The sequence below is a fragment of the Staurois parvus genome, unplaced genomic scaffold (genome assembly GCF_062004578.1).
Source record: "Staurois parvus isolate SC_StPar_1 unplaced genomic scaffold, SC_StPar_1.0 ptg000629l, whole genome shotgun sequence".
Taxonomy (NCBI): Eukaryota; Metazoa; Chordata; class Amphibia; order Anura; family Ranidae; genus Staurois; species Staurois parvus.
In genome coordinates, this window is record NW_028318425.1 from 1,169,467 (window position 1) to 1,194,455 (window position 24,989).

A 24,989-nucleotide genomic window follows, 5' to 3' on the forward strand; every position below is an offset into this window, starting at 1 on the left:
CACTACCTGTTGAACACTGACAACACTTAGCCAATGCGAAGCAATTAGCAGCATTGTTGTCAGCCTGCCATGTGATGTCTTTCAGTTAGTCTTTTGGCACCAAAAAGGTCTTTTAGGCAGCTCAAAAGCCAATGAAAAGATGACCATGCCAGGATGAAAGCACTGTTGCTGTCTGCAAGGCAGTGGTTTAACAGTGTAAACCTGAAACAGGAATTGTAGTTCCTGCAGGATCTTCAGGTAAAAAACTATGCAATAGTTTTACAAAAAATGTTTTTGCTTTTTAAAGAAAACTGCATACAGTGATGCATGTTGTATGAGTATTTAGGCCCTGTTCACATTAAACCTGGGATAGGCAATCTTTTGAGAGGTGGAGATCTACCTGGACAACATGGAATAGGCCTCAATGCTAGCCTGGCTGTCTGCTCTGAGTTCTGTCCAGTGTAAGTAGTATGTAGGGCATTGTTCAGGAGTCAGTAAAGGTCAGTAGAAGGTAGATCAGTGTACAGAGGTCAGTAATAGGTAGGGCAGTGTACAGAGGTCAGTAGTATGTAGGGCAGTGTACAGAGGTCAGTTGGATGTAGAGCAGTGTACAGAGGTCGGTAGTGTGTAGGGCAGTGTACAGAAGTCAGTAGTATGTAGTGCAGTTTACAGAGGTCAGTAGTATGTAGGGCAGTGTACAGAGGTCAGTAGTGTGTAGGGCAGTGTACAGAGGTCAGTAGTTGGTAGGGTAGTATACAGAGGTCAGTAGTATGTAGGGCAGTGTACAGAGGTCAGTATTGTGTAGGGCAGTGTGCAGAGATCAGTTGGATGTAGAGCAGTGTACAGAGGTCAGTAGTGTGTAGGGCAGTGTACAGAGGTCAGTAGTGTGTAGGGCAGTGTACAGAGGTCAGTAGTATGTAGAGCAGTGTACAGAGGTCAGTTGGATGTAGAGCAGTGTACAGAGGTCGGTAGTGTGTAGGGCAGTGTACAGAGGTCAGTAGTATGTAGGGCAGTGTACAGAGGTCAGTATTTTGTAGGGCAGTGTACAGAGGTCAGTAGTATGTAGGGCAGTGTACAGAGGTCAGTAGTATGTAGGGCAGTGTACAGAGGTCAGTAGTATGTAGGGCAGTGTACAGAGGTCAGTAGTATGTAGGGCAGTGTACAGAGGTCAGTTGGATGTAGAGCAGTGTACAGAGGTCGGTAGTGTGTAGGGCAGTGTACAGATGTCAGTAGTATGTAGTGCAGTTTACAGAGGTCAGTAGTATGTAGGGCAGTGTACAGAGGTCAGTAGTGTGTAGGGCAGTGTACAGAGGTCAGTAGTATGTAGGGCAGTGTACAGAGGTCAGTAGTATGTAGGGCAGTGTACAGAGGTCAGTTGGATGTAGAGCAGTGTACAGAGGTCGGTAGTGTGTAGGGCAGTGTACAGACGTCAGTAGTATGTAGTGCAGTTTACAGAGGTCAGTAGTATGTAGGGCAGTGTACTGAGGTCAGTAGTGTGTAGGGCAGTGTACAGAGGTCAGTAGTTGGTAGGGCAGTGTACAGAGGTCAGTAGTGTGTAGGGCAGTGTACAGAGGTCAGTAGTGTGTAGGGCAGTTTACAGAGGTCAGTAGTATGTAGGGCAGTGTACAGAGGTCGGTAGTGTGTAGGGCAGTGTACAGAGGTCAGTAGTATGTAGGGCAGTGTACAGAGGTTGGTAGTGTGTAGGGCAGTGTACAGAGGTCAGTAGTGTGTAGGGCAGTGTACAGAGGTAAGTAGTATGTAGGGCAGTGTACAGAGGTCGGTAGTATGTAGGGCAGTGTACAGAGGTCGGTAGTGTGTAGGGCAGTGTACAGAGGTCGGTAGTGTGTAGGGCAGTGTACAGATGTCGGTAGCATGTAGGGCAGGGTACAGACGTTGGTAGTGTATAGGGCAGTGTACAGAGGTCAGTAGGATGTAGGGCAGTGTACAGAGGTCGGTAGTGTGTAGGTCAGGGTACAGAGGTCAGCAGTAGGTAGGGCAATGTACAGAGCTCAGTAGTATGCAAGGCAGTGTACAGAGGTCCGTAGTAGGTAGGGCAATGTACAGAGGTCCATAGTAGGTAGGGAAATGTACAGAGGTCAGTAGTAGGTAAGGCAGTGTACAGAGGTCCATAGACGGTAAGGCACTGTACAGAGTTCAGCAGTAGGCAGGGCAATGTACAGAGCTCAGTAGTAGGTAAGGCAGTGTACAGAGGTCCGTAGTAGATAAGGCAGTGTACAGAGGTCAGTAGTATGTAGGGCAGTGTACAGAGGTCAGTAGGATGTAGAGCAGTGTACAGAGGTCCATAGAAGGTAAAGCAGTGTACAGAGGTCAGCAGTAGGCAGGGCAGTGTACAGAGGTCAGTAGTATGTAGGGCAGTGTACAGAGGTCAGTAGGATGTAGAGCAGTGTACAGAGGTCCATAGAAGGTAAAGCAGTGTACAGAGGTCAGCAGTAGGCAGGGCAGTGTACAGAGGTCAGTAGTAGGTAAGGCAGTGTACAGAGGTCAGCAGTAGGCAGGGCAGTGTACAGAGGTCAGTAGTAGGTAAGGCAGTGTACAGAGGTCAGTAGTTGGTAGGGCAATGTACAGAGGTCAGTAGTAGGTAGGATGCAGAACAGTACAGTTAAGCTGCTATGGCAGATCTACGTGTTCTAGTGTGTTGATCCCAATTGGCCCTCCTCTCTCCTCCATCCCACATGATGTCATCCACAGGTGCCTAGGATGCACATAGGCACCTGTGCATCCTAGGAGTGCCGGTGAGGATCAGCACAGTACACTCCAAGGATGAGCTCTGTGCATTCAGACAAAAGCCTGAACCTGCCCGAGCTATCCCGCCTGAAAGCTGCCATAGGCGACAGAGGCATTTCCTTCTCCTCAGCCACACATAAGCAAAGGACATGTTATGGGGCAGGGAATGCTATTGGCTTTGACAGCTTCCCAGGAGCTCACTGCGTTCCTGCACAGCTCTGCCAATTGAGGGTCGGCAAGAACAAGATCACTTCCTACCCATCACCTGACAGCGATCAACCAATAGACCCTGATCAACAGGTTGCCAACCTCTGCATTAAGTGATTTGGAGTCTTAATTGCACCCCAAACGCTGCAAAATTTTTCCCCGATTGTCACTCAACAGAATCACAAGGCAATCTCAGCAAAATGCATGTTTAAAAATCACACCAAGTTTGTTGCCCAAACAGGAGCAGGAGCTTCTTTTTGGTTGCAAACACACATAGGGCAGCCCATTGAAGTGAATGAACTGCCCTATGTGCAACATGTGAAAAAATGCGTAAATTGCACTTTTAGGATCTCAAGCAGGAATACTCAATCCTGCAACACAATATCAGAACAGGACCCTACGGTTTACATACATTCTTGTTTACATACACACAAGCGCCAAAGAGTATACAAATACACACAAACAAAAATAAACAGTGCATTTCACATAAACCCCAGAAAGGGAAAACTACACGTGAGGTTTGATTTATGCAGGACTTTAATTTTAGCACACCTGTGTTTTTTATGTAGGAAAATTAACATATTCTAATCATTTATTTCTGGAAAGTTTTTTCTATTGTTGTTTCTTTACATTTAATTGTAGAATACAAGTTTAGGCTGTTCAAAATGGTGCCTGAAAGTGAAGCTTTGGGTTTAAAAAAATACAATTTTTTTAGAAAAGTCTAGTTACCTTTCCAGTGTAGAAAATGTCCTCTCTCTTCACTGTTCCATCAGCAATCTTTGCATTGATAGCCCGGCCAACTTCCACTTCATTGCCGTACAAGAAAGCGCAGTCAATATGACGATAGCCAACATCGATGGCCACCTTTGTAGCTTCCCCTGCCTGCTCTTTCGTGTACTGGAAAAAGAAAACCAGACAAAAAAGCAAAAAGGATGGTAAATTGTGAAGAGATTGTTTTTCTTTTAAAGCAGAATATGTCATAATGCCCCCAGAAGCTCTTAGGCCCCATTCACATTTCACAAATAAGGTTTTTTGCACGTTTTTCATGCGACAGCATAGGACAACCTATTCATTTGAATGGGCTGCCCTATGCACAGAAGATCCAGAAAAGAAGCTCCTGCACCTTTTTCAAAGCAGAGCTTGGCACATGTTTTACTATGCATTTCAGCTTGTTTGTCATGCATTTAGCCACTTGCAAAAATGCTCATTTTCTGGCCACATAATTAATTGGCACAATAAATGGCACTGCCAACACGAATGCAGCAAAGCTAGAGTCTTTGCAGGCACAAATATCACATGTGAGGCCTCCCATTTTCAATGCACATTACCGCAGACTATGTTAAGGCATGTCAGTTTGGGTGGTGCATTGTTACACAAGCCATGCTTTGTGGTGCGCTGCATGAAAAATAAGGGGTCACATATGTGTTTTTGACCACTGAGGTGTGTTGGCACCCCATCCCAAAAGTTTTCAGTTTAAATCAACTAAATAATGGCAGGGCATAGACTTTTATACTTAGGATGTGGCTGCTTTTTAAATAAGATGAACTGTGAGACTTCATAAATCTTTTGTTTTGTGTACCTGAAATGTATTAAAACAGATTTCCACCCTTCCCCAATGAGATTTCTTTACCAACCCCTGCGTACCTGGTTTTGTGTTTAGCTAATTTCAGATACTTACCCAAGTAGTGAATTCAGCACTGTCCAACTGAGATCCTCTACTCTACTGGCAGCGCTCAGTTCTACACCACCATGTTTTGCTGTGACGTCATCGAGAGGCTGACAGCTGTTCCAGGTTCAGCTGGGACACCTCTTGATGACACCCCTTCCATCTTTACTGAAAGGAAGGCTTTGCCTCCTAGGATATTTGATATGCATATCCCAGGAGGCAAAGGGAGGATCCTGTACATCATATGCCTAGGCAAATGATGTGCAAGGGGGGCAGAGCTGGACAATTTCTTTAAATAGAAGGGTAGATTAAAAAAAAAAAGACTTTTTCCATGCACAAAACTGGAGGAGGGGTGGAGAGGAGGGATCATGCTGCCGAGGGCGAAGATCCATTTTAGGCTCATGCACATAGGACATTTATGTAACTCTCCTAGAAGCCAGCATTGTTTTTGCAGTAAAAATGCCCACGTTTGTAAAAGTATCTAAAACTTTTACAGACATCAAGCTATTGGGCATTAAGTAATTGCATTGACCAGAATAAACAATTTATTCTGATCATTGAAATGAATTAATGCTCAAGCACTAGCGTTTAGGCGAGTTTAGCAGCTTTTAGTAGTTTCAAGTGTTTTTTTTCCACCCAAATTCTGTTACTCCTGGGCACACTGGCAGTGGGGGGGGTTTTCCTGTCTCTAAAAGCCTCTAAAAGCTCCTGCCACTAAACGCTGCTAAAAGTCTGTGTGTATAGACACATAGGCTAACATTGAGGGGCATTTAGAGGCAGGAAAAAAAACATGAGACACCCTTAGGCATCATGCACACAGGATGTTTATTTAACTCTCCTAGAAGCCAACAGCATTTTTGCAGTAAAAACGCCTGACGCTTGTAAAAGTGTTTAAAGTTTTTAGGAGCTTTTACAGGTGTCAAGCTCCTGGACGGTAATTAATTTCATTGGCCAGAATAAATAATTTTTCATGGTCATTGAAATTAATACATGTTCAAACACTAACATTTAGGCATGTTTAGCAGGTTTTAGAAGCATCTAGCAGCTTTCAGTAGCTTCAGGCGTTTTTTTCTGCCCAAACTCTGCTGCTACTGGACACACTGGCAGTGTTTTTTTTTTTCCTGCCTCTAAAAGCCTCTAAATGCTCCTGCCACTAAACGCTGCTAAAAGCCTATGTGTGCATGGACAGATAGGCTAACATGGAGGGGCGTTTAGAGGAAGGAAAGAAAAATGGCAGATGCCCCTAGAAGCAGCTGTAAACATGTCCTGCGTGCATGAGGCACTAAGCTGGTTGAAGCCAGTTGAGCTTTAATGTAAAATACATTAGTGTTCAAAATAAAAGAAGTGCACTTAGCAATAAATTGTACTTTGCACACTTATCCAGGTACAAAGACACACTGACAATGTATATGATGCTCTACATCAGCCTTTCTCAACAAGGGTGCCCAGGCACCCTGGGGTGCCTTCAGGCTTCTTCAGGGGTGCCTTGGCAAAATGCCCAAAAATTGTATACAAGCCAACGGGTGGATCAATCCTGCCTTTTAGTACACAAAGACACAAGTTTTCATTGTACACTTTTATGACCTTCTACCTGCCAGCATCCTAACAACCAATGACATCATAAGTTGATAAGGAGGACATTGGGTGCATGCACATCATCCTTGTTTGGCCCTCCCCTGCCCCTCTCTGTCAGCATTGGGGTCACATTAGCAAACTGAAGGAGAGAAAATGGGAGAGACACACTGGAATACCAGTCGGTACCCATGTGCAAAGGTGTAGTTTGCTTTGGAAGAATAAATCACCTCTAACGTTGTACATACTCTATGTGTGTAGAATAGTTTTTTACATTTTAGATTGGGGTGCCTTGAGATTATCTATAATTGACTGAAAAAAGGTTGAGAAACACTGCTCTACATCACCAAGCAAACAATATAAATAATGGTTTTGGAACACTGATTGGTCAGAGATTCACCAGTTTAACATCAGAAAACTCACTGGAGCGCTACAAAAATACCTAAGAAGATTCCCTATATGTACATCATAAGTACCATCTGAACCTAAAATCATCAATACCATAAAGTGATAAAAAATATATAATAAGTCTATTGGTGAGAAACTAAAATACATAAATATCTCATATATAAACTAACCATTGATACCTCATAATTAATCTGTGATGGAAAATAACAAATTATAAATTCATAATAAATCCTCAAATATCAGTGATATAAAATCAATAATCATAATAATTAGAGATGAGCGAATCGAACATGACGAAGTGGAATTCGTTTCGAAGATTAGGAAAAATTTGATTCGCGCCTAATCCGAAAATTAGCAAACTTCGGATGCACGAATCGAATTTTCCCAAAAATGGCGGCGACATGTGTGGCGATGGAGCGGGGATCTCTGGGAAGGCGCGCAGACAAGGCGCGCTGACCCATAATGCATTCATTCATGACATGTGATCGCATTAGCCAATCAGCAGCCAGCCAGCCAGCACTGTGTAATGGTGGAGCTATAAATCGCGGCCATCTTAGAATTCTCCATTAGCCTCCGGTCATTCAAGAGAGACAGACCTGTCTGTATTAGGGACAGAGTTAGGGCCACAGAGACTTTAGGGCCACAGAATCGTTACTCAGGGACACAGAATCGTTACTCAGGGACACAGAATTGTTACTCAGGGAAACAGAATTGTTACTCAGGGACACAGAATCGTTACTCAGGGACAGACACAGAATCGTTACTCAGGGACACAGAATCGTTACTGAGGGACACAGAATTGTTACTGAGGGACACAGAATCGTTACTGAGGGACACAGAATCGTTACTCAGAGACACAGAATTGTTACTGAGGGACACAGAATCGTTACTGAGGGACACAGAATTGTTACTGAGGGACACAGAATTGTTACTCAGGGACACAGAATCGTTACTGAGGGACACAGAATTGTTACTGAGGGACACAGAATCGTTACTGAGGGACACAGAATCGTTACTCAGGGACACAGAATCGTTACTGAGGGACACAGAATCGTTACTCAGGGACACAGAATCGTTACTGAGGGACACAGAATCGTTACTCAGGGACACAGAATCGTTACTCAGGGACACAGAATCGTTACTCAGGGACACAGAATCGTTACTCAGGGACACAGAATCGTTACTCAGGGACACAGAATTGTTACTCAGGGACACAGAATCGTTACTCAGGGACACAGAATCGTTACTCAGGGACACAGAATCGTTACTCAGGGACACAGAATTGTTACTCAGGGACACAGAATCGTTACTCAGGGACACAGAATCGTTACTCAGGGACACAGAATTGTTACTGAGGGACACAGAATCGTTACTCAGGGACACAGAATTGTTACTCAGGGACACAGAATTGTTACTCAGGGACACAGAATCGTTACTGAGGGACACAGAATTGTTACTCAGGGACACAGAATTGTTACTCAGGGACACAGAATTATTACTCAGGGACACAGAATCGTTAGTGAGGGACACAGAATCGTTACTGAGGGACACAGAATCGTTACTGAGGGACACAGAATTGTTACTCAGGGACACAGAATCGTTACTCAGGGACACAGAATCGTTACTCAGGGACACAGAATCGTTACTTTCTGATTCACAACCACTATTGTACGTTCAAAGAGTTAAATCCTGTTTTATGTTTGGGGTGCTTATTGAATTAAAGAGTATGTCAGACAACACGCAGAGGAGTGGCAGAGGAGGCAATGTTTCAGGAGCGAGCAGACGTGGCAGCAGAGGAAGGGGTCGAGGCAGCACTAGTCGCAGCCAGAGGCCAGTGCTCCCGGTGTCATCCAGCGGTCGTGTCTCCACCGACAACCCTGCCGTCATCGATTGGTTGACTCGGTCGTCTTCCTCTTCCCAGGTCACCTCTGACACCTACAGCCAATGGTCGGTGGGTACGTCAGACACAACTGATAGTTGGCATGGCCCGGGAGCAAGCCCACTGAAATCACGTGTCCTCTACCTGCCCCTGTCCTTTGGTGTTCCCTCACCAAGCGAAGTATCGCATGCTGTGGGCTCAGCCCCACTGTACAGTGAGGAAGAGCTAACAGAGGGCGGTCAGGAACGGGGGGAGACATCCGCCTCTTCAGCAGCCAGGCGAAGAAGTACTGGCGAGGAGAGTGGCTCGGTAGCCGGTCTAGAGACAGGTCTGTCTCCTGACCCAAACGCAGCCGAGGGGGCTAGTAGTGACGCGGAGACCCTAATTGATGATGATGAGGCTGATCGCACTTGGCAGCCTCGTCGTTATCAGGCTATTGCTTCCGCATCATCAGGAGAAGAGGGTGCCAGCTTGCCAGCGAGCAAAACAGTCGGTGGGTTGCCCAGGAGGCAGCAGGGTCGCAGCAGTGTCAGTGGAGCCAAACGGCCACGGAGTAGAGCACCAGCTCCACTGCAGCCTACCACCACGGCCAGTAGTGGTGCCGGTGTGCACGGAGGAAGTAGCAGTCAGCCAGTGAGGAGTAGCGGGGGCAAAGTTTCCTACTCGGCGGTGTGGCAATTTTTCGCCAAGCCGCCCGAGGAAGTAAACGTAGCCGTATGTCGACTATGTGGCCAGAAAGTCAAGCGTGGCCAGGGGGCCATGTTGGGACTACAGCGTTGTGTCAGCATATGCAGCGTCGCCATTCGGTGGCCTGGGAAAACCGTGATAAAGATACGGCGGTTCTGCCTGCCCCAGCCCCCGCTCCGTTACTTGCTCCGTCACCCGACGTCAGTCGCCCTCTATCAGCCAGTCAAGGCTCCAACACCTCTGCTGAGGGGAGTTGTCGCTCGTTGGCATCTTCCGCTCGTTCAGATACTCTTTCTCCTGCTACTCCTCTTCACGGATTCCGTCAGCAGTCTTTCTTGGAATCCGTTTCCAAGAGACAACAGTTTGCGAGCACGCACCCGACGGTGCAGAAGCTGAACGTCCTCCTGTCCAAGTTGCTGGTGCTGCAGTCCCTCCCTTTCCAAGTGGTGGACTCAGCACCTTTCCGAGAAATGATGGCTTGTGCCGAGCCGCGGTGGAGAGTGCCAAGCCGGCATTTCTTCGCCAAAAAGGCAGTGCCAGCCCTGCATTCACATGTAGAAGAGATGGTGGGCCAGTCTTTGAGCATGTCGGTCTCTGCCAAAGTGCACGGCAGCGCCGACGTGTGGAGCTGTAACTACGGTCAGGGACAGTACATGTCATTTACGGCCCACTGGGTGAACGTGGTGCCAGCACAGCCACACCAGCAACTTGGACAGGTCACGCCGCTTTTGCCTCCACGTTTGCACGTCCTTGGTCCAGCAAAGATGTCCGCCTCTACCACCTCTTCTTCCGCCGTGTCCTCAGCCGCCACCCCCGTGCCAAGTCCCATTACCCGACCGGCATATCACATGTGCAGGGCACAACGGTGTCACGCTGTGCTGCACCTGGCATGCCTTGGCGAACGTAGTCACACAGGGGAGGAACTTCTGAGTGTAATGAACAGAGAAATCGACAGATGGCTGTCTCCGCGCAAACTGAAAATCGGAACCATGTTGACCGACAACGGAAAGAACATGGTGTCTGCTCTGCGTCAAGGAAGGTTGTGCCATGCGCCATGCATGGCTCACGTGTTCAATCTGGTTGTCAAGCGGTTCCTAAAATCCACCATCCCACTGCAAGACATCCTTAAAATGTCACGTAAACTTTGCATGCATTTCAGCCATTCCTACACTGCAAAGCACACCCTCCTTGAGCTGCAGCGGCAGAACGGAATTCCACAGCATCGCCTGATCTGCGACGTTGCAACAAGGTGGAATTCAACCCTACATATGTTAGACCACCTTTACGAACAGCGAAAGGCCATCACCGATTTCCTGATGTTACAAGCGGATAAAGGTACTCCCCTGTGTAACTTAGATGTCAGCCATTGGCAGCTCATGCGTGACACCTGCCGCTTGCTCAGGCCCTTTGAGGAGGCCACGCTATTCGTGAGTCGGCAGGACTATGGGATGAACGACGTCATTCCTCTGTTGCACGTCCTGGAACAAACGCTGTTAACAATGGCTGGTCAGGGTGCGGTAGACGTGGCGCACAGATCTCAACGCCACATGACCCCTGTGGGGGCAGGGCAGGAAGAAGAGGAGGAGGTAGAGGAGGACATTGGTGCTCAGGAATTATTGAGTGAAATGGGTGGTTTTTCCACTCAGCGGACAGGAGTGGAGGAGCAGGAGCATCTGGTAGAGGAGGAGGAGGAGACAGAGGACCCAGACGCACCGTGGCAGTATGCTGTGGAGATGGAGGCAGGGAGTCCCTCGCATTCCTTGGCACAAATGGCCCATAGCATGCTCGATTGCTTGCGTAGCGACAGCCGAATAATAACCATCAGACAGAGGGATGACTTTTGGCTGTCCACCTTGTTGGACCCTCGCTACCTTTCAAAAATGGTGGCCTTTTTCACACCTGCTGAGAGGGAGGCCAAAATAAAGTACTATAAAAACCACCTATGTAGTCAGTTGGTCTCTGCCTTTCTGCGCCAACGTCCATCCTCAGACACTGTGGGCCCTGTGCGCTCGCGTTCCGCTGCCATGGCAGCAGGGGAGGGGTGGGGTGGTAGGAGCAGTGGCAGCTCCACCAGCAGCGGCTGCCTCAGTCTGCAGTCGATGATGAGTAGCTTTCTTCACCAGCGCAGTGAGGAAACTACTAACCAGCCGCAGCAGCAGCAGCATCAGGTGGACCTGGAGCAGGACCTCAAACAACAGGCTTGGGCCTACTTGGACAGCACCCTGCCAACCGAGGTAGACAATCCCCTTGACTACTGGGCAACGAAACTTGACCTTTGGCCCCAACTAGCTGAATTTGCCCTTGAAAGGCTGTCATGCCCGGCCAGTAGCGTGGCATCGGAGCGCGTGTTTAGTGCGGCAGGAGGTATTGTAACTCCGCGGAGGACACGACTGTCCACCCAAAGTGTGGAGAGACTCACGTTTGTGAAAATGAATCAGGCGTGGATTAGTCTGGATTTCAAACCACCAGTTCCTGACACAACTGACTAAATCCGCCATGAATCATGCCCCAAACATGTTATTATTTTTAACATAGGCCTCTGTATGGCCTTCAATTTAAGCTGCTTACGCTTCGCCACTCTGCCATGGGCCCCTGTACCGCCTCCTCTTGCTGCTGCCAGGTCCAGAGTGTGTCATGGGTCCCTGTACGGCCTCCCATTGCTACTGCCAGGTCCAGAGTGTGTCATGGGTCCCTGTACGGCCTCCCATTGCTGCTGACTTCATCGCCAGACTCTGCCATGTGCCACTTTCAGGTCTCCTTACACTGTTGGTGGGTTCCATTTTGTGATAGGGTGCTGTATGGCCTTCCATTGCTGCTGCCTCCACCGCCACCCTGCGCCATGTGCCTCTGTCGTCTGCTCACGCTGCTGACGGCTTCCGCTTTTTAACCGAGGCCTGTGTTTGGCTTCCGAATACTGCTGCATCCACCGCGACCCTGCGCCATGTGTCTCTGTTGTCTGCTCACGCTGCTGACGGCTTCCGCTTTTTAACCTAGGCCTGTGTATGGCTTCAGAATAATGCTGCCTACACCGCCACCCTGTGCCATGTGCCTCTGTTGTCTGCTCACGCTGCTGCCAGGTCCATACTGATTCATGGCCCCCTGTACCGGCTCCTCATGAACGTGGTTCAGCGGGTTTGCATCACTTAACAGCAAATCGTTGACAAACGCTGGGACGTTCAGTGTTGTGCGCATTAAGCCAGACACCAAAGGGCAGCACAGACCTATTATTACTCGCTCAAGCATGGCTGAACAAAACCAGTCTCTACCACAAATTGGACCCAGACCTGCCCAGGGTCTCGTAAGTAGATTGCACGGAGGAGTAGAGTTCGTTATTGGAATTAACTGTGAGGGACTTTTAAACCTAGGCCTGTGTATGGCCTTCAATTGAAGCTGCTTCTGCTCCGCCACTCTGCCATTGGACTCTTGATAGTCGACGACAATTCTGTGTCCCTGAGTAACAATTCTGTGTCCCTGAGTAACAATTCTGTGTCCCTCAGTAACGATTCTGTGTCCCTCAGTAACGATTCTGTGTCCCTGAGTAACAATTCTGTGTCCCTGAGTAACAATTCTGTGTCCCTGAGTAACGATTCTGTGTCCCTGAGTAACAATTCTGTGTCCCTGAGTAACGATTCTGTGTCCCTGAGTAACGATTCTGTGTCCCTGATTAACAATTCTGTGTCTGTCCCTGAGTAACAATTCTGTGTCCCTGAGTAACGATTCTGTGTCCCTGAGTAACGATTCTGTGTCCCTGAGTAACGATTCTGTGGCCCTAAAGTCTCTGTGGCCCTAACTCTGTCCCTAATACAGACAGGTCTGTCTCTCTTGAATGACCGGAGGCTAATGGAGAATTCTAAGATGGCCGCGATTTATAGCTCCACCATTACACAGTGCTGGCTGGCTGGCTGCTGATTGGCTAATGCGATCACATGTCATGAATGAATGCATTATGGGTCAGCGCACCTTGTCTGCGCGCCTTCCCAGAGATCCCCGCTCCGTCGCCACACATGTCGCCGCCATTTTTGGGAAAATTCGATTCGTGTATCCGAAGTTTGCTAATTTTCGGATTCGGCGCGAATCGAATTTTTCCTAATCTTCGAAACGAATTCCACTTCGTCATGTTCGATTCGCTCATCTCTAATGTTTATAATAGGTCTATATATGGCTTTTCATTAATGGCAATGGACATCGTTATAGTCCCTTGCCGATTCATTGTATCCTCTCCCCTTAGATGAATATACAGACAATCAGTCTGTTTCTGTATGGGATGGCGCCCGTAATCCCCGCGCATGCGCAGTTCGTTCTGCGCTATTCCAAAATGGCCGTGGTCTACTGCGCATGTGCCGTTTCGTCTAGAAATACGAACGGCGCACGGCGCGGCATGTTTGGCGACCCCCCTCTGAGGACGTGCAGGAGCACGATACGCGTCAGGAGGAGCCACACCACGCCGTGACGTCACGCCGCCGGAGCATCGTGGAGCTCCGGCGGCCATTATAACATACCAGCTGGTCAGTCCTCCTACAGACAACTGTCTGCAACGTTTTTTTATACTTTTAATGTGAAGTACCTCTTTATTTAATAAAAAGTTAACCTACTACACTATGGGAGTATCCTTGTTGTCCCCTGGGGGAGTACTTTAGCCCACAGGTCCAACGCTGATACGGATCACCACATACCACCTAGCCCATCGGGAGTGACAGCACCCACTAGGACCACACAAGCATTTCTAAGGGAGAAGGACAACTCATCTGGGTTCCAACAAAAGGAAGACCCCCTACTACTTAAGATCAGGATTTATACATACAAGGCGCATTTAATATGCGCGTCCGGAGAGTGCGCATTTCATTTCCACCTTTACCCGGACAACGAAGTCACCTTTGAATATTTTATTTCCTTCATCCTGAATTATTTATATTTATGGGACTGCTCCTTATAATTATTCTATTTGGTTTATGATACTGGATTTTTATCTATTTAATTTATTGGCTACGAGCGCTGCACTTGCTATATACATAGTATTTATAAAGCGCCAATAGTTCGCTCAGCGCTGTACATTACAGAGGGGGACAGAACATGTGACAGAACAATACCAATACAATGCAAAGCATGAGGGGATCGAGGGCCCTGCTCTTTCGAGCTTACAATCTAGGAGGACTATTATGGGATGTACTGTTTGTGTATTGGTGTGGGGGTTGGTCAATGTCCTTTGCCACATGGTTGCATCCCATTGTTCTGTGTCTGGTTGGATGGGGAGGGGTGATGAGGTGTTTCCTGCCTATACTGTAGCCCTTCCCACTGAGAGGGTGGGCTGATGATGTATTTCCTGTTCCTGGTTGTGTTTCCCCGCCCTCTGTATAAAACATGTTGTTTGTGTAAAATAAAAGTTGTTGGCTTCCTGTTTTAGTAAGAGCTGGGTATTGTCTATTTTCCTGAGGGATTTGAAGGGTGTGCTCGTGGATGGTGTTCGGGCAGGGGAAGTTGTGCTATAACGGAAAAACTCAGTGCGGTCTGGGTTCCGGTTCCGTTACATTGGTACTAAAAACTAAGTGCACTCCTGTGACTGATAAGAGAAGTATGGCCAAAATAGCTTTGTCATACTTGTCATTTAGTGGTGCCTTTGTGCATTTTTAAAAGAGCAGTATATTTTTGTGCATTGCAATAAAATGTGCAATTTAGTACCCATTGCCACAACAAAACTAGTGTGAACAACACCTTGTTTCCTGTAATGTTTCATACATTCCTTAGCAACTGCCCTGCAGATGTATGTTCACTAATGATTAACCTCTGAAACTACACCACTGTGCTGATATGTATTTGAATTCTGTCAAAGGTCTTGGTCTCTGAAAAACACTTTTCAGACAGCGATTAAACTGGAGCTGTCAGACATTTAGAACATGATACTGCCACTTTTGGAATTCGTTTTTTTTTTTCTGCTGAATGGGTATTTAGAATGGGAATACCAAGCCAAATGCTTGTCTGGCAGTTGCAGGGGGGTCCCACACTCTTGAATGGGTTGTATTTGGTGCAACACAAGGTATAATTTTCACCACACTGCAGCAGTGGGTACTAGCATGGCTGGTAGCCTTGTCAACTTGCAGCTGGGAGGTCAGGGGTGGTAAAACTACAGTTAGACATGTGTACACTGAAAATTATCATTTTGTTTTGGATGTATTCGTTCATTGAAGAACATTCGTTATGTTGAACCAATTCGTTTTCGGAATTCGTTTTGTATCATTCATTTCATATATTTGTTGGTATGGGTGGATTTGAAAAATGTGCTTTTTCAGGAAAATTGCATATATTCAATATATATATTATCCAACCCACCAAGAGAAATGGCATGAGCTGATTGGACAATATCGACTGGCGTCATGTGGATCCATATCAACTAAAGATCCATTTGTTATCTGACCCTAGGTTCACATCTGTGCGAGTGGTGTCGCTGCGGATTCGCATGAAAATCCATGCAGCCGCACAACCCGCACAAAGAAATGCGGACCCGCGGGCAGGTGCCATTAATTCTAATGGCACGCCGCCCGCACTGGAAAACGTAACTGTACTGGGAATCGAGGTTCCCATGCGGGCTGCGTTTTCCAAAGAAGTGCAGGGACTTCTTCCCTGCATGTCACGGACACGGGAGTCCATTCAAATGAATGGGCTCTCATGCCCGCGCAAAACGCGGCCCACACGGCCGCATATATGTGAACCGGAGATGAATCCAAATTATCAAACACATTTGTAAATTGAATTTATTTCCCTGTGGGCCCAAACTGCTATCACATCATGTGACAACACCCCAATTAAACAAATGCATTTGTTAATTTCCTTATAATTTTTTTCTTTCGGATTCATGGGCATTCATTACTGTGCCCATTTGGAGATTCATATACCTCTGAATCTCTAAAAAAGACATTTTCGCCCAAAATCAAATCATAATAAAATGAAACACATGTCTAACTCCGGTTCAAATGCCTCTTTTTCCAACCCACTAAGTGTAAACTTAGCCTTACTGTTATGTTTTATTTTTAATAACTTTGGTTTAATAAAAAAAGAAATCTAAGTATGCATCTTACCTGTTCTGGGGCATAGGTACCGAACCCGATCACCGGCATCTTGTGGCCATCGTTCAGGACCACATAGGAGTCTGGTTTGAGGGCCATTGTCTGTGTCCACTTCTTATTTTGCAGGTTGCACACTGACTGCCTTGCTACTTATGTTAGTGACTTTATTCTATCTCTAACCACTCCTCCTGGTCAGTCTGTAACCTGCACATGCTACAGAGTGTTTAACCACTTGTTGGCAAACGCCTCATTTGCAGCACATCAATTTCAGCTTGTTCATAATAAGATGACTGCCAGCACAGGGTTAAGCATTCACATTTTCTTTGTGGTCTAGCCTTAACATAGTGCAGATAAAGAGAACGTGGTAGCAGCCAATCACAAACAATGTAGCAATAGCACCTGTGACATCCAGAGGGGACATTTTTTTCTGCAGTGTCACAATGACTCTAGCTATATCAAATTTACAGTGGAATTACAATGCAACCTGTAAAGTTACATCATGCTTTGTTTCTGACCTTTTCATCTGTTTTTCTTTGCCTAGTAAGGGGGTTCCGTATGTGCGTTTTTCAACTGTCCATTTACGGATGAAAAAAGGGACACCCATGTGTTTCTACATCCGTTAATGTCCGCATCCATTAACATCCATTTTTTTAATTGAGGAAAACCCTATTTTTCTTCCGTAAAAGAAGAACGGATGTAAACAGACATACGGTCCATTTTTGCATTGGTAAAGGATGTAAAAAACGGATGTAAACTGATGAAAAACAGATGAAAGACGGATGTGAACTGATGAAAAACAGATGAAAGACGGATGTGAACTGATGAAAAACAGATGAAAGACGGATGTGAACTGATGAAAAACAGATGAAAGACAGATGTGAACTGATGAAAAACAGATGAAAGACGGATGTGAACTGATGAAAAACATGAAAGACGGATGTGAACTGATGAAAAACAGATGAAAGACGGATGTAAACTGATGAAAAACAGATGAAAGACAGATGTGAACTGATGAAAAAAGATGAAAGACGGATAAGAACTGATGAAAAACAGATGAAAGACGGATGTGAACTGATGAAAAACAAATGAAAGACGGATGTAAACTGATGAAAAACAGATAAAAAATGGATGTAAACTGATGAAAAACAGATTAAAAACGGATGTGAACTGATCTGCTTTTTCCTTGAAAAAACATTACTGAACTGATTACTGAAAAACAGAATGCCCGTGTGAAAGGACCCTTAGGTCCAAACATTTTCAAATTTTAAATTAAAGTTTATCTAAACCCAAGAAAAAAATATATTGTAACATACCAAAGGTCCTATTAGAAATGATTTTCAGATAAACACTGCAATAATATTCAAATTACCCACTCATTGAAAAAACATAATAGATTCCCATTATGGCCTCATGCACACTAGTTTGAGAATTTGGCAGAAAAAAATGCCTCTAATGTTAAAATATGAATAAATGTTTATACGCGTGTGGCATTTAAGCGTAAATGCATTCTACTGACCAGAATTCTAATTTGTTCTGTCCATTGGAATGCATTTACATGCACATGCCAGCGTTTATGCACATTTAGGGCTCGTTCATACTTGGCTGTTTTACCAACGCTTGGCAAACGCCCCTATAGCGTTTGGCAAGCGTTGGTCCGGCGTTTGCGGAGCGTTTTTTAACACTCGGCAAACACTCCGCAAACGCCGCATGCGCGGTTTAGCGACGGTTGCTAGGCATTTGCCAAGCGTTAAAAACACCCCACAAACGCCTATAATGCAGTTTGAATGGTGTTACCGCTCCACAAACGCCCCGCAACCGCGTTGCAACCGCACCGCAAGCGCCAGCCGGGCGTTTGCAGGGCGGCACCATGGACTAGAATAGGGGGCTTCAACACCTCCTGACTCGACCAGAGGTGTCCGTTTTGCCGCGATGCAACGCGATGCAAACGCTCCCGTTAGAACAGCACCATGTGCTGCAATGTGCAGAATTGGCAGAGGCGTTTGGGAAGTGGTAAAAACGCTTCCCAAATGCCTCTCTGCCGCCAGCACACAACGCTAGTGTGAACGTAGCCTAAGGGTTCATGTACACTGCAGCTGATAAACTCACTTTTAGGAGCTTTTCTGCATTCTTTTCAGCAGCCCCTGAACTCTCCCTAATGTTGTCCTATGTGTCCATGTACACATCGTTGTTTACAGTCATTTACAGGCAGTTGAGCTTACAGTCATTTTTTTGAATGCAGAAAACTTGCGTTCAGCAGTAGATTTTATCAGCGTTTCAAACGCCAATGAATACATTACCCCTATGCTTACCCCCTATGAATACGTGTGGTTACCCCCTATGCTTACCCCCTATGAATACGTGCGGTTGCACAAAACGCATCAGTGAGGAGCTACAGTGCAGTGACGTCACGCCGCCGCCGCCACCACGTGGGTCCCAGCGGCCATCTTGGATTATCTGGTCAGTAACTGTTTTTTACTCTCATGCTTGAATAAATCAGTATTTTCAAGCAGTATTACGCTATTGGGCCTCCTTTTCTTTCTGGGGCTCTTTGTGAGCATCCCATCACCCACAGAGTCACATTTAAGAGCCATGCCTAATTACTGAATGAGCTGAGCATGGGGACAGACCAGACCACACTACAGAGGGAATCCTGGATTTAAACCTTAAGAGGGGTTATCTCTTACATGCGCATCTGGTGAGTGCGCAGTCTTTTATCAGCTTGGATATCACCATTTTCTGAATTCAAAATAGAGATCTTTATGATCTTCTCAGCACTCAACCCACTGGGATTTTGTGGACTGGGCACTCACAATTGTTACTAATTAGTCACGACTCAGTGACAGGATTACATATGTGTGAACTTTACCTTTTGCACTTTATTGTGTTTTGCACCTTAAGTGTGTGATTTACAGTTTTATAATAATATATACACACTGAGACACTTGTTTCTAAGTAATTTAAGCACTTTATTTATTTATTTATGTTTTATACATTATTTATGATCTCCCAGCGCTGCACCCTTTGCTTATGTATATAGTGTAGTATTTATCAAAAGTAACCAGGGTGATGCCTGGCTGTGCAAAGGGGGACCCAAAATCCAGCAGCGCCTTAGGGGTAGTGCTACAAATGGAACCCCATTCATAACAGGTTGTTTACATTGTTATCCTGTGATTGCTATGACCAATCATAGCGATCACATGATAACGTGTTACCGATTACTGGTTAAAGTGATCAGCACGAAGCCCTCCAGCAGCGTACTGTCACTGCTGACAGAGCATTCATTTTCACCTGGTCTTCCTTCCAGATTTGCAGACTTCGACTATATGTACATTACCACATCTTTTCTTGATGGTCTTCTTTGGGGGAAAATTGGGAGCTGAGGGAGCAGAGGACTTCCACCTTCTCAGTGTTAGATCTGCAGAGGTTACATATCAGAGCAAAGAGCACTTTGATGAATGTACACACAATTTATGGAGTATTTTCACACAGTTTATTTTAAAGTTTTTTTCATCCCCTTTTTAAATTTTTTTTTCATGTATAATTGTTAGGATACTGCTGTACAATGGTGTAACCTTTACTCCAGTACTGGAATATATATTGTAAGTGCCTAAGGTAATACATTAAAAAAAATGTGTTTAGGGATAGTGTTTCCTTTAATGTGTACACATCCTCTATTTCTCATTAAAACAACAAAATTAATATCACAAAATAACCAGATGATGTAATGTGTGTCAAATCCACAATGATACACAGAAAATTCACAATAATGGTGGAGACCGTTGTATGTACCATATCTTGAAAAGAGATGTGTCACCATTATGTGGCTAAAGCCTATCTTACACAAATACAAATGTCTAGGACTTTTGACATGAATAGGAATGGGTGTTTAATATTTAACATTCCAATATTCTACAGACCTGAACATCATGCTCAAAGGTCAAACTTTACATACTAATGGCCTCATGGTCATTAATAGGCCTGACCCATCCAAAACCAATCTGATATTTATAGGTCTGAACATGCAGCAATTAGAAAGGGTCCTAGTGTTCTGATTTTTTTTAATTTGTGAATTATTTATCAAAATTATGGAGGATGAAAATGGAGTGGGACACTTCAAATTGTCAAGGTAAAGGGTATAGAACCTGAAACTATCACATGTAATCCTAATGCTGATGTTTCCAAGTATCAGGCTAACTGAACCCCTCAGCACGGGGATCCTGGATTCAAGGTTCATTGGGTATTGGGTTTAAGGAACACTGAGTGTGGATTCTGCCTCTGTGACAGTATGGATTTTCTCTAGATGTCATAGTTTTCACAAATAATTAAGATTAAAGTGTATGTAACGCCTAACCATGAATTTTCCATGTTTTCTCCCTCTTGGACTGGTAAATATACTATTGACGGTGTTTTGTTAATGGTGGATTTGATTCAGTCAAAAGGTAAGGGAAGTTAATAGTTTAGTGTATGAAGCTTGTGCATCACACCATTAACTAGTTTGGTACTTGCATAAACTTTCATGCGCATGTGTCTTAAAAAGTTGCTCTTAAGGGGGTACGCAGTTCTATATTAGAATTTCTATGCAACACCCACCTAGATAGCTAGGGGGAGCTAGATGAATATTGTTTAGTTAGAGACTGATTAGCAGCATGGAGAAATAGTCAGAAGGTGTTAAATTTCAGTCAGGGTTGAGAGGCTCTGCAGATCAACTCTCTGGAACTTCCCCCTGATCTGGAGACTTTCAGAAGTCTAGAATTGTCAGGGCAGGAGCTGTGGAACGGACAGGCAGGCCTAACGGCAGGGTCACGCACCGACTGACGACAACCACCACCCGCAGACCGGAGTCCCTCAGGGCGTGGAGTCTAAGTCCCAGGCTGCCCTTCACCAGGGCCCCTGATGGTGGGGATGGACTTGACACAGCCAGGGACCAGGTCACAGCCCCCGAGACACCCTAGCTGCGGTAATGGCCGCCGCCAATGGCGTGTAGCTGGTAGGAACCAGATAAGACAATAGCGTAGTCGGGCAGGCCGGGCCGATAACAACAGGACAGACAGTACAGAACGGTAGACAAGAATAACAGGTCACAAGCCGGGTTCAGCAACGGGAGGTCAGATAAATGGATAACGCAGAGAATAGTCTAGTCAAAAGCCGAGTCAGTTTCCAGGAGAGCCACGAGAGTAGAAACAGAGCTTGTTGCAACACGAACATACAAGACATGAATGCAAAGAGCACGTGCGGACAACAGGCTTATATCTGATCAACCACACCCCTCTGGGGGATGGACCCCAGAGGCCTGAAGGCATAAAAGACTCCCACCATGCTCTGCAGAAACCCAAGATGGATGCCAGCACATGGAGCAGCATAACCTCTGGGAAAAGGTAGGACCTTGACAAGAATTCAGTGGGTGGACGTGAGGAGTGGTTGGTCTGCACTTTCAAGGGATCCTGACCAATCCCCAGGCAGGAGGCTTGGCATGGGGTCAGGACAGTCCTTAAGAATGACTGAGCCTGTTCAGCAGCAGGAGAGTTCGGGTCAAAATGGACTGAGCAGGATGGAGTATGGAGCCTGGGAGGCTGTCCAGGAGAGGGGCCTACCTACAGGCAGAGGAGCTGAAAGGGAGGATCTCTCAACCTCACCGTCCACTGGGAGAGGACAGCCTGGGAAACAGGGAAGGAGCCAACCTAGTGTAGCACCCAGCCCATTGTAGCACCCAGCCCGGTGTTGCGCCCTCTAGTGTGCTACTAGAATAGTGCAGTTAATTATAGGTAAAATCATTGTGGTAATCATCACTCATGGAAAAAGTGTGAGTCTGTGATTGAGGTCATGTTATTGCAGGTCAGCTGGATGATGGGTTGTGGCTCTATCACCTCTTCCTGACTTTGGAGGACCATGGAACCTTCCAGAAGTCGGTAAGCAGGAAGGGGTGGAGACCTAATCCCCATGTTCATGGGAGTCCGGCCAATCCCAGGTTTGGAGGCCCTGGTGAAGTGGTGGACTGGCCCAGGCACAAAATGGAGTTGGGTTTAAGATGGAGTGCTGAGGAGACTGTTGGTGCCTGGGAGGTGTCCCCCAGGTCTGTGAGGGGCCAGTCTCCAGGCTGGGCTTGGGCTGGACAAAGAACTGGAAAAACTTAAATACTCCTGTGCTTGGAGAGTAGGCTTAAAAAACTATAAGTGGACTGCAGTCAGATCTTGGCCTTCATGGGATGCACTCACCTTGCTGCCCTCACAAGACTGGGGGAGTCTAGAGGCACTGCAATAATAAACAAACAGAGGGCGCACTGACCTAGTGTATTATCCTTTAAAATGGCTTTAATGAATAAAAAGGTAAGTATTATACTCACAAAATGGATAAAAGTATATGTTTATCTCATGAAAACAGCACAAAACAATCCGCACTAGGCCAGTGCGCCCTCTGTTTGTTTATTATTGCAGTGGGCTCGGGCTGGCTCAGGAGGATACATTCAGCAGTGAGACATGAGTGGGGTCAAGACCTGGAGCAGCAGGGAGAAAGAGGATAGAATCACTCTCTGGGATCTGCAAGGGGAAAGACTGCCACACGTAGCAGGCTTTCTAAGTTCAGCACTGGGCTCAGTCCTTTATCCTTGTTTCAGAAGATCTTCCGAGAAGCCAGGAGGGCTGGTAGTGTTTGTAGGCTGTGGCGCTGGGAGCAGCTCTATAGGGTCATGTGGCCACTGTGATTGGCTGTTAGAGAGGTCACATGATCGGAAAGCTTCCAATTGCAAGCAGCGATCGGGAGCTTTCCATTACCCACTGTAAACTATGCTTGATTTCGCAAGGTGCATGCTCTCGGGCACCTTTGTTGACATTTTAGTACGCATATATGTAGTCTCTCACTGTTAAGGCCCACCCACCGAGAGGCTGCCTATATGCGTATTGTCAGCCTGAAGGTGTTGGTATATTCTCCACCTAAAAAGGCTGACAAAACACATAGCTAAAAAAAAGGTGTCCCTGATATTTTTGGGAAAGGTTGGCAACTATGCAGGAAGGGATCCTGCTGTAGAACACGTGAAAGGGCCCCCCAATGGGTGTAAAGGGTCCTGGATCAGTGGGAAGGGCCGCAAAATGGGGTCAGTGGGGCCTTTCATGGTTTTTTGCACTGGGGCCCTGAAGGTTCCAGGACCACTGAAGGGGTCCTGCTGCAGAATATGTGAAAGGCCCTGCAATGGGTGTAAAGGGTCCTGGAATCAGTGGGAAGAGCCCCAGGACGGGGTCAGTAGGGCCTTTCATGGTTTTTTGCACCAGGACCCTGAAGGTTCTAGTTAGACCTCTGCATCCAAAGACACACACAGTGCAGATCGACCTCGCCTGCTGCTCACTCCTTACTGTATTTGACTGAAAGCAGCAGGGGACAAGGTCTTCCACTTTCATCAGAGCCTCCAGTGAATACAAGATGAGGAGTTGCAGCAGAAGGGCACAAAGCTTTGTCAAGAATGGATGCAGGTAAGTGTTTTGGGGGGCTGGGGGCGAGCTGTAAAAATACACACCAAAGGTGCTTTCAGAGAGAAGCTTATGAGCATAATTTACACACTTTTATGTGCAAATGTATGTAAATGCACATAAACACGCGCGTATGAGCATAAATGTATTTCAGTGGCTGGAGTAAATTACTATCCTGGCCAGTAGAATGCATGTACACTCAAAATTATATACGCATAAATGTATGTACAAATTATGGCAGAAAAAAATCCAGCATATTTGGAGCATAAATTTGTATGTCCTTGTACATGAGGCCTCATACAGAAGCCATTAGTTGTAATTTAAATTTTGGTGAGAGAAACACTATGCACTATAATTTGTGATGACTGGCTGTTGTATATAGGAAAAGGAGTAATGCAGGCCATAGATGGGTCAAAAATCGGCCAATTTTTCAGCCGAAAAAAAAATAGGCCAATTTTCACACCGTTAATGGGTTAATTAGTTGGCCATTTTTTGGGGTTTTGGCACATTTTTTTTATCGGTGAAGTTGGAAAAAAATGCCAATCGGCCAATTTTCCCGGCAATGATGGCCAAATTGGCTGATCTTTTTACCAATAAAAAATCTGTGCATGAGCCGTGGCCTGCAAGAAGCAGAAAAAGAAGCAGAAAAAGAAGAAGAAAAAGAAGAAGAAAAAGAAGAAAACAAAGAAGAAAAAGAAGAATTCCAGTCCGCTATTATATTTGACATGAAAAAGTATTACAGTTGCAACAATGTATCTATTTGTATCCAAATAAAAACATCTGTATCCGAAATGGATATAAATAGATACAATGTTGCAACTGCAATACTTTTTCATGTCAAATATAATAGCAGAGCTCTCTGCAGGGACAGAAGTAATTAAATGCTGGCCGTAGACAGGACGGAAATCGGACGATTTTTTGTTACCGTTGGTGGTAACGTCGGCCTATTGAACAACCGATTTTTCCTTTTTTTAAAAAAAAAAACTGCCGGTTTTCGACCTGTCTATGGCCTGCATAAGAGAAGGATGAAGGGGTAAATAAAGTTAGAAATTAAATAGGAAAGAAATAATATTTTTTAGTACAATTTTTATAAGTATAATATAAGGCAAGAAAGAGGGGTATAGAAACAGATCTTATTCTGGACTGGATTCATAATGGTGACAACAGAGGACCATGTCTGCACAATGTGTGTCAGCGTAGTTGCTCGTAGTCACTGCATCAGGGGAGTATGGGACAAAGTAATAACGCAGGAGCATAATTAGGACACATATTTCACCCCATAACCGGAAGTGCCTAAACAAGGACCTTAAGGCTGCATTCACACCTGAGTG

The 24,989-nt window shown here is 45.8% G+C and overlaps 1 protein-coding gene across 1 annotated transcript in view; it reads right to left on the bottom strand.

Moving 5' to 3' along the window:
* LOC149449347 (aldo-keto reductase family 1 member C1-like) overlaps positions 1-16,370 on the bottom strand; it is a 38,029-nt gene extending 21,659 nt beyond the window's left edge. Inside the window, exons 1-2 of the mRNA XM_089693377.1 lie at positions 16,214-16,370; positions 3,661-3,828 (exon numbers count right to left, since the gene is read on the bottom strand). Of these exons, the coding sequence (XP_089549503.1) occupies positions 3,661-3,828; positions 16,214-16,300 (255 nt within the window). The 5' untranslated portion in view covers positions 16,301-16,370. The remainder of the gene's footprint in view (positions 1-3,660; positions 3,829-16,213) is intronic.
* Positions 16,371-24,989: the final 8,619 nt, after the last annotated feature.